The sequence below is a fragment of the Solanum dulcamara genome, chromosome 12, assembly GCF_947179165.1.
Source record: "Solanum dulcamara chromosome 12, daSolDulc1.2, whole genome shotgun sequence".
Taxonomy (NCBI): Eukaryota; Viridiplantae; Streptophyta; class Magnoliopsida; order Solanales; family Solanaceae; genus Solanum; species Solanum dulcamara.
This window is the reverse complement of record NC_077248.1, coordinates 66,249,035-66,259,960: the sequence shown is the minus strand read 5'-3', so window position 1 is coordinate 66,259,960 and position 10,926 is coordinate 66,249,035. Positions and strand designations below refer to the sequence as shown.

Here is a 10,926-nt window from a genome sequence, read left to right as displayed (position 1 = left end):
CACTTTTTACATAAAAAAATATTCGTAAAAAATAATATTATATATATATATATATATATATATAATTATAAAAAATATGTATATAATTTGTTGGTTTTGTTAGGTTATTTCTTTGATGTTTTTGAACAAAATCAAAACCAAATCAACTATTATCGATTTTTTTAAAATGTAAAGCCAATCAAATCAAACTAAATAAAAAATTGATTTATTTAATCGATTTGATTTGAATTTTCAATTTGGATTGATTTTTACCCAAACCTTGAACACCCCTAGTTGCACCCTCATTATCAAATTCCAAAAACGCTTCTCTAATTCATTTCATCTTATGTGATTTAATTGAAAGTTTGACATTTTAATTGACTTCTTTTCTAAAATATATTTTCTTATATAATTAATACAGTACAAATTAACAATATAGGAGATCTTTAGTTAAGGATAAATATTCAATCACTTTACCATAACATTTGATGGTACGTAAGTCACACTGAGCTATGACCGACCATCATATTATAACAAATAAAATGAGCTTAATGCTAGAAAATAATTAAGGATTAGTTCAATCTTTTGGTCCAGTGATCAAATCGCAATACGTGATATATGAGTTATGCGCATGTTACGTTGTTCAAACTCTTTCATTTCGAATTGTGAATTACTGGCCCTCGAGGATTTCTCGATTAGAAAAAGAATATTAGGAACTTTTTATCCAAAGATATGGGACATATTAAAGCCCATACCTACTGGAAGTGGATTGCTTTGGGAAGAGAGCCAAAATACCTTTTTCTGTATCCCTCCAATAATTGGCCATTTCTGCAAAAAGTTCCAAAAATATCAGAGGAAATCTAAACCTTGAATTCTCATTGGTGGCTAAAAATTGATATGGCAGATACTTCCCCCAAAAACTATCTTATCCTACCCCTCTTACAAATTTATTCAAAATAACACATTATTTTGTCTTTACGATTGAGATCTCTCTGTTCTTAATTAAATATTTTCGTCCTTTGTTGGGAGCCTTTACGACGTGAGATGGTTGAGATTCAGGATTATTTGGCTAATGAATTTCGAATATTAGATAAATAAATACAAAAATAATCGAAAATGACACTTGCTATTTTGTCTCAATCAATAACTATACAGTGAGATGGTTGAGATTCCTTGATATAGGATTTGAAATTTATGAGGTCATATAATAAACTCAAGTAAATATATGGGTTTATAGTTAAATACAACAACAACATATCCAGTTAATTCATAAGTAGGGTCCAAGGAAGATAAGATATACGCGGACTTTACCCCTACCTTTGTTGGGTAGAGAGACAATTTACGATAGATTCTCAGCTCAAAAAGTGATGTTTATTCTAAAAAGGGTTGCAGGATGGAAATATTTAGTAGATTTCTTAATACATATATAGATTTCTTAATACATATACGGTAGAACATATTGAGTTTACGTGAACTCTTTTAACTCATAACATAAGCAAAGTTACCCCGATCCTTAACTAGAGTTCTCAAATTTGAATTTTGACAGTAAAAGAGGAAGCTTTTAGCCTTTAGTGGACCTGGCTAGGGGAGAATCCAAATTCGTTAGGCTAGTAAATTTCGAATACTAAATAATTATAAAAAAAAATATCCAATCTTTACAGCCATCATTCCCACTTGTATATATATAAGTGACCAAATCTCTGGCAGTACCAGTAGTTCAAACTCTCTTCTTCCACAGACAAAAAAGTCCCAAAATTCTTTTCTTGAACTTCTTCATGGCTCTTCAGGCTGCTGCTCTGCTTCCTTCTACTTTCTCCATTTCCAAGGAGGTACTTTTTTACAAAAAAAATAGTTGACTGATGTATAATATGTGTAGCAGCGTATAATTTATGTATATCGACTATGAACTGTAAATATTTTTGGTCGAGCGGCCAAATGTGTAGAAAGTCCTAACCTTTTTTTGCTCATTGTGTAAAATTGCAGGGCAAATCTAGTACAATTTTGAAGAATTCTACTCTCTTTGGAGCTTCTCTATCTGACTGTACTAAATCTGATTTTAGTTCATCTTCATTCAAAGTCAAGGTACCAAATAAATAGCACATTGACTAATTTTTATATGATGATATTTATTAGATAGGGAGGTCGAGGATTAGGGACTTAGTGGCGGAGCCACCTTGTGGTTAGGAGTTCATCCGAACCCCCTTCGGCAGAAAATTATAGTATTTATACATGGTTAAAATAATTTTTTTTATGTATATATAGTAGATGTCGAACCACCTTTGACTAGTTTATGTGTCTACTTCTTCAGATTTTGAATCCCCTTAGTTAAAATCCTGTATCCGCCACTAATTAGGGTAGAGAGGTAGTAAGTAGTCAAGCATTGTCTAGTTTCCTTATCTTCGATTATAGGTTTACGGTTGTTTCTCAGTTTTCTTTGCTTCGATTATCATATTACTTGTCGCTTACTAGTGTTCTCTCCACAATTGTTTGTTGTAGTATGACTAACATACTTGATTTTTGATATGCGTTGCTTGAGCCGAGGGTCAATCAGAAACAATCTCTTTACCTTCACAAGGTAGGGGTAAAGTTGTGTATACACCACGCTCCCTAGATTACATTGGATATGTTATTGTTGTCGTTGTTGGTTTTTAAGATATTAATTTTAACTTATATACTATAATAGTGATAAAAAGTTAGTTTGACAGAGAAAACATCAGCATAAGACTTAATGTGAGGAGTTAAATCTTACAATTTCTGAAAATTGTATAGAACTAAAATTAGTGGAGAAGGGTAGAACGGTAAAACCATTATCCATCGAGTTTTAAACCGTGTGTCACTGGCCCATGGGAATTTCTTGGTAATAAAAAGGAAAGAATTGTCTAATATTTTGCAGTGTCTTAAAATAGAAAAAAAGTTTCATAAAGATTGGAATGAAGGGATATATGTTGCTCGGACGGTCCAAAAATGTTTCTTACCCTTCAACATTTTTGAAGAGTCCGAGCACTCCTGGAGTCCTTTTTATGGAAAGAAGTGAATTTTACTGAGATTTGATTTCTTACAGAAGCAAAGAAGATTGTCAAATGGAGCTGTTGTAAGGGCAACAATAGTTGCTTCTCCTGGTGTCACTACTAACTCTCCAGCAGGAAAAAAAACACTACGAAAAGGTTGCGTAATCGTCACTGGAGCCTCATCAGGATTAGGCCTAGCCACAGCAAAAGCTCTGTCAGAAACAGGGAAATGGCATGTTATTATGGCATGTAGGGACTTTTTAAAAGCTGAGAAAGCAGCAAAATCAGTTGGGATGCCTAAGGAGAATTACACCATCATGCATTTAGATCTCGCTTCGCTCGACAGCGTACGCCAATTTGTCGATAACTTCAGGAGGTCGGGACGACCTCTCGACGTGTTGGTTGCTAATGCTGCTGTGTACCAACCAACTGCTAAGGAACCTTCATTTACTGCTGAAGGATTTGAGCTTAGTGTTGGCACAAATCATCTTGGACATTTTCTTCTTTCAAGATTGTTGCTTGATGACTTGAAGCAATCTGATTATCCTTCAAAGAGACTCATCATTGTTGGTTCAATTACAGGTAATGCATAAAAACTTATTGAGTTGAGAATTACAGAAGTTTCCCTAAATGCAACGGCTTTCACGTAGCTGCTACACGCTTTGATTCTTGCCTTGTCCTTTATTAAGGATCTAATCTTTATGTTGCTTGAACTCTTCAAAAATGCCATTGGACACACATTGGATCCTCTCCGTAGTGCATTTTTTGGATGATCTGACACGGGTGTAACACCATTTTAAAGATAACTTGAGCTTTCTCAAAGGCAACTTTCTCCCTTCTTGCTCTAGTGAAATAAGAGACGCTAAAACAAGTGTCGGAGCCACATTTTTTGAAGGGGTGTGAATCTTTTGAATGTATGTATACCATATGTTGAATCTCGTTAGCTTTTTCTTGTGTTTACTTTTTTATGTTGACTCCTCATAGTGAAAATACTAGTTCCACCACTGGCTAAAACGACTTTCATTTAGCTGGTTTTCCTTTACCTATTCATCTATTGTCTCGAATGGATATTTAAGTTCTTTCTCGCACATAGACTTCTTTTCTCGTTTAGTGGGAGACTAAGTTTATCTTGATATGTCAGGGAACACGAATACTCTGGCCGGAAATGTACCCCCAAAGGCCAATCTTGGCGATTTGAGGGGTATGGCGGGAGGTTTAAACGGAATTAACAGCTCAGCTATGATCGATGGAGGTGAATTTGACGGTGCCAAAGCGTACAAAGATAGCAAGGTGTGCAACATGCTTACGATGCAAGAATTCCATCGTCGATACCACGAGGAAACTGGCATCACATTTGCCTCGCTTTACCCTGGCTGCATTGCAACAACAGGGCTATTCAGAGAACATATCCCTTTGTTTAGGCTTCTTTTCCCACCATTCCAAAAGTATATTACAAAGGGATATGTCTCTGAGACTGAAGCTGGAAAGAGACTTGCTCAGGTAATAACAAGTTACTAGTACTGATAGGAAAGACGAAAAATGCATTTACCCAACTCTTAGTTTTGGGCTTTGCTGAGGATCTATCGGAAACAACCTCTCTACCTCCCAAGGTAGGGGTAAGGTCTGCGTACATCTTACCTTCCTCAGACCCTACTTGTGGATTACTAAGGGTATGTTGTTTAGTTTTTGACTATGTTGCTTGGACTTTTCAAAAATTGTTGTCCGAGAATGTGTCATATCCTCCAAAAGTATGCATCTTTGGAGGATTTGATACTGCTGCGGCAACATATTTAGAGAGTCGGAGCAACATAGGTTTTGGGCCTATAAATAGATCAATTGAAAGAACATAGATGATTCATAAAGCTAAGCAGGGGTGGAGCTATATCCTGTGAAGAGTAGTCAGTTAGACACCATTAATTGGAAAATTGTACTGTGTACATAGGCTAAATATTACTTTTTGCGCATACATATTAAATCTTGAACTGACGAGAAAGACTACAGCAAATTACACTATCAATACAAAAGATGCATTTATCTTGTCTCTTATTTTTGGGACTGAATAGTAGAACATAATACACATACATGATTCATATATATAGCTAAATAAGGGCGAAGTTACAGTCTTCAACGGAAAATTATACTCTGTATATAAATCACATATTACTTTTTTTGCATATATAATTAATCTTGAACACCTTAACGAAATTTCTGACTTTGACATTGTAGCTAAGGCAGACTAGTTTGGGAATGAAACATAGTTGATCGACGTATATCAATCTCTTGGTTTGTTTGTTTTTTACTTAAGTTGTTTTATTTATCTTATGGCAGGTTGTGAGTGATCCAAGCTTGACAAAATCAGGTGTCTACTGGAGCTGGAACAAAGATTCAGCTTCTTTCGAAAACCAATTGTCCGAAGAAGCAAGTGATGCAGAGAAAGCGCGTAAAGTATGGGAAGTCAGTGAGAAACTCGTTGGTTTGGCTTAAATTTTGGGACTAACCTTAACCATCGTCGAAGAAAACAGGAAAATGACTTCTCGAATGAAAATTTGTACTGGAATTCTAGGATGTTGTAAAGAGAACTGTCATTGTAGTTAGGATTGGAAATAAAGATCACTCACCTTGTTTTTTTTCCTCCTTTTTTGTGTTGGAAAATGTCACTAATTTGCTTTTGAAGTTAAATGAAGTGATGGTTCATGAACTTTTCTTCTGAACTTTTTCTCACTATAACTAAACAAAAAAAAATTTGACCTTATATACACGATATTATTTTTCAGACGAAAGGGTGTTTAGCTGATCACCCTGTGCTGGTGGTAGCCACTCAGATGGTTCAGCATGGTCCAAGGGAACTCCTGGATTATATACTTGAGCTGCAGAGACGGATTCAGAATTTAAAGTTTATGATTTTCTATAACGATCTCACGTTAATATTCAATAATAACTAGACTCAGTCAAATATTTATAGATATTTAGTATTTTTCTTATCGTATACACAAAGACTTAACAAAAGCTAATGGATTCACGTGAACATGTAATCCGACCTTTAGATTTGCCCTTGTTGGGCTGATATGAATGATCAAATCACCAAATGGTGAACGTCAGAAATCCTCTTCCTGGATCAAGATGCTATTTTGATAGAGACGAATTCAAAATTTGAATTTTACAAGTTCAAATTCAAAATCCAAAATCACTTGAACCTTGTAATACACAACTCCACCACCGATTGAAAAGGGCCTCATAATGATATGAATAAGATTTAATTATTTTTAATCAGATGTCGGTTAAAAAATACTTTTCCTTTAATGATCTTACACAAACTCAAATCCGAATTATCATATCCCAAAATAAATATCGGACGTGACATAATGAAGGAGTAGATAGGCTGGTGCACATCTCTATGTGCCGTTGGTTCCAGATCATTATCTCCAAAGTACAGAAGATAGGTAATGTTTTTTTATTCCCACTCGATTTTCGACAGCTATATTAAAGTCCAATTAAATTTGAATTCACGTATTGCAAGATTTATTTTTAAAAGAGTCACTTCCATCCAATTTTTTTCATTTTCAGAAATTCAAACTCAAGATATCTAATTAAGAGTGAAAAAATCTCAATCGCTCCATCACAATCCATACTGATTGAAAGATAGATACTTGAGGATTATTTTGATATGCGGACCAAATTATGCTGGAAATAATCCCGGATTGACTTATTCCATCTCGAAGATGAAATAAAATAGTCCCAAATAAAATAAAATAAGGTAAAATACATTCCATAATTAAGTCTAAGATAAAATTTATACTGAAAATTGAAGATATAAATTCATTCAAATTTTATCTCAGGAGGCGTACGTACCAACATCTTGTACTTTATCTTCTGCCAGAATTCATTTAATATATATTGAATCTAATACTCATAATAATGTCTGAAATATTGGCCTGCTTATCTCTCACACATGTGAAATGTACGGCATTTTCTTGGACACAATACTGATATACTGACAAGTGACAGCTTACTCACATTCACCAAATTATTAAAAACCTAATTAACCACATGATTAGTCGTAATATCGTCACATGACTGCTAAAGCAAGCTAAATTTCACACGATCATAAAAGAGTCAAAAGAGATTTTTTCACGACCAAAGACTCAATCCATAACATATTAGCTAGAAAGCTTTTAGATCTCGTCCTGGAACTTCTTTTTAATCATAAAGACTCAATCCATAACATATTAGCTAGAGAACTTTTAGATCTCGCCCTGCAATTTCTTTTTAATCATCTGATATTAGTAACTCACTAATTTGATTCATTCGTACTAACACCATACATGATTCAATGAGGAAAAAGCGCTTTCCATAAAAATTAAAATAATACAGATTATTTCAGAACTTAAATTTAAATTTGAAATTTTTGATCGAGGGCAGAAAAAATCTCATCATCCATCGTATCCTTGGTAGTTGCAACTTTTTTCCTTTTGGCAAGGGGTTCATTTCTCAAATATTATACTATATATAAAATATAAATTATTCTTTTTATATAAAATAAATATTATTTTAAAAAAAATTTGTATTAATTATTTTTAAAATGGTATATTTGAGTAAAAATTCTGATTTCGCTACGATTTTCGCCAAGCGCCCTACTCCACTTTTTCTAGTTTTATTTACTTTTCTTATTCATCTTTTCCCTTTAAATCTCTCCTCTTCATTTATCATTCTAATTATTGATTTTCTTGACTGACAATTTTAGTGGTTAAGACTTAATCTATATTTCATTTTAAATTGTGAATATAATTTAATCGACATTTTATCAAGTTAATTACTACTAATATTTTCTATTAAAAAAATTGGATTTTACGTTATAAATAATAATATTGTAAAGAGTTATTATTATTAATGAAGTTTAACCTATGATAAGAATAAATAAAATAGGAGTACTAGTTTTATTCGTTACTAATCAATGTTTATGGAAGTTAATTTGCATCTAATTATTAGCTAATAAATGATTTAATTGAATGAATATTTTTACATTGTCGATTCATGTAACTTAAGCTTTAAAAAATTATCGATAATTACCTTATAACCAACTCGGTTATATAAATAATTTTTAATATCGTAAATATACATAACTTAAAACTCTTCCAATTTAACTATTAATATTACTTTATTGACAACACTAGTAACATGGATTATTAGTCAAATAAAATGGTTTTGGTGTTTGATTCCTTGAACTGTCCCTACCATTGTTGTTTTGCATAATCAATTATTTGAAATGTATAATTTTGATATATATTTTTCAAAATATATATATCAAATACTATTATCTTGATTTTCTTTATTTTTAAAATTTAAATTCAAGACTTCTAATTAAATGCAACAAAAAAATAATAATCTTATTGGATACACTACATAACCCTTGGTGGTTCCAAAAGACAATAAAAAGTATAATGACAAATTATGGAAATGGTTGGATTAGATGAAGAGCCGTCTAATTTCAGCTTACTTCATCAATTAAGATTAAAAATCTCATGAACATGGTTGTTAAGAATGCTAATTAATTACACATGAGTTGTCATCACAAGTCTTTTTTCAGCAGTATATATAGTCTTAATTATAAATTGGGGATGGAATATTTTCAATAGTTAATTGGTATAAAAATTGCTCAATTTATATACAAGGGTTATAGCACTTATTGTCCCTTAATTATTGATAAATTTAAATTTATTTAGTTCTTGTGATATTTTACTAACTACATGTAATCTTCGTGCTTCTCCATTTAAATACACATGTTATGTTACGTTTGCGCTACTTCATATATTTGATTGGTGGTATCGTAATTTCAAAATAATCCAAGTATAATACTTTTAATAAGAAGGGACCAAAAAAATATATTTAAAATAACTGAAGATTAAATATACTTCGTCAAATATTATCAGAATTAATAAAGTAAGAATTCATTAATAATGGAGGGACCAAAAAGTATTGCTATTAGTCCTATGTACTTTTGTTTCTCTTTTATGCAGTATAAAATATAAAATTGATAAGCTATCAACAACTTTTGCATTTATCATATATTTTTTTGACTTAGCAACCCAACTTTGTTATTCACAATGTCTCCTATTTATGAGGATAATATAATATGAAGAAATGATTAACAAGACACTAATTAAAAATTAAGACAAGATATCCAACTTTCGTTATTATTTGACAACCTTTTAGTTTAATTATTTGAAAAATATTGTAGCAAAATTAAGGTTTTACAAAATTGCAAGTTGTTTAGTTGCATAAAATATTTGGGGGGAGGGGGGGGGGGGGATTAACAAATGATCCCTTATGTTCGAGTAAAGTTCATAATAGTCCTTTAGATATATACTTCTCAACAATTTTGGTCCTTTAAATTTGCCAACCGTAAACACTTTACGTATATGTCAAATTTTTAACAAATGTATATCCATTTTGCAGGAATGTTTCATGCAGTTTTTTTCAATTTAAGAGATAGATGTTCCAACTGCCATGCATGGACAAAAATAGTTTATAAAACATTAATAAATCATTAATAGTATATGATTGAGCTACAATTTAATTAAATAAGTAAATAACTAGTCCCAATCAAGTAATTTAAACTAATTACAATTAATAAATAGCCCTCCCCATATATTTTAAGCAGATCTAACATCTAAATTTCATGTATTGATTAATATAGAAACTTAGGACGCAAAATGTCTAGAAATAAAATAAAATACAATTAAAATATCTAAGGCACTAAGAAGGAAATTAATAATGGGCACTAATTAGAAGATGCCATGAATATCCTTCATGTTATGCTTTTGATGATAGTGGGCGGGACGATGAGGATCATCAAAAGAAATGTATGCGATATCTTAGGTGAATTTTATATCGAAATAAAAAAGGAAAGTAATAAACTTTATAATAAATAACATAAATTCATATGATACACACTTTTCGACTTGATAATCATAGCATAGCATCACATAGTCCGGACAAATTTGTAAGACTTGTTGAGCCAAAAGTAAAGGATATATACCATGAGCTTGAATTGTGACATATGATAAGAAAAATCATAATTCACTTTACATTAATATAGAAATAATTCAAAATCATAATTCATAATTCAAAATTAGAAATAACGTACTCTTTTCTCTACTTCATATTTTATGATTTAATTTACATCCTGTTTTAACAATAATAACTTATTTTTCTACCAACAAGGATTGTGGTGGAGTTGTAAGTACTCCTTTATCCTTAATCAAAGGTCTCGGTCAGGTTTGAGTCCACCTGGGTATGGAGTCGTTTTTATTTGGAAGCGCTTTATCCTTTACTTTGGGACTTTCCTGCGCGAATCTGAATTTAGTCAGGGTTCAATGTGGGTACTGAATATTGGATGAAAAACAAAAAAAAGAATTGGTTTTTCTAGTGAATCTCCTTTTACCATTAATGATTTTTTAAAATCATACAATTGTTATAATGTGCTTAACATCATAAGTTTATTTTAAAACTTTTAACACGCTATATTTATGACTACTCGACCACACCCTCGAATGCTTCGTAAATCACATGCTCATATCCACCGTCCAACATATCCATTGGCATGGATCCCATACTCTGAAACTCTGGCTTGCTTATCTCACATCACATGTATGAAAAGTACGGCTTTTCTAGCTCTTAGACTCACACAGAGACACTGTTTAAAAATTTCTCTTTTATATTTGCCCTTATTCGTATTCGATGTTTATAACAGATATAAAATGGAAAGAATTCAAGTCGAGAAGGAATATAAGATTCCTGATAATCTTATAAAATTTAAATTCAAAATCTAATTTAACATGATATTAGAGTTAGGCCTATCTGATACGGACTCCCAAAGAACTGATTGAGAGGGTTAAAAATACTCCGGGTCCTGGACCAATTGAGATGGGGTGGGGTGGGG

General features: G+C 32.0%; 1 protein-coding gene across 1 annotated transcript; it reads left to right on the top strand.

Moving 5' to 3' along the window:
- Positions 1-1,677: 1,677 nt before the first annotated feature.
- LOC129876322 (protochlorophyllide reductase-like) lies at positions 1,678-5,685 on the top strand. The gene is made up of 5 exons (XM_055951734.1): positions 1,678-1,808; positions 1,963-2,061; positions 3,041-3,569; positions 4,129-4,487; positions 5,316-5,685. Exons 1-5 carry the CDS (start codon positions 1,755-1,757, stop codon positions 5,469-5,471), a joined length of 1,197 nt encoding a protein of 398 aa, XP_055807709.1. The 5' UTR covers positions 1,678-1,754; the 3' UTR covers positions 5,472-5,685.
- Positions 5,686-10,926: the final 5,241 nt, after the last annotated feature.

Bases quoted from the DNA above. Each gene is read 5' to 3' on its own strand.
- LOC129876322 (XM_055951734.1), top strand. From the start codon at position 1,755: ATGGCTCTTCAGGCTGCTGCTCTGCTTCCTTCTACTTTCTCCATTTCC. The intron at 3,570-4,128 runs GTAATGCATAAA...TTGATATGTCAG, and splicing joins CATTGTTGGTTCAATTACAG to GGAACACGAATACTCTGGCC. The intron at 4,488-5,315 runs GTAATAACAAGT...ATCTTATGGCAG, and splicing joins CTGGAAAGAGACTTGCTCAG to GTTGTGAGTGATCCAAGCTT.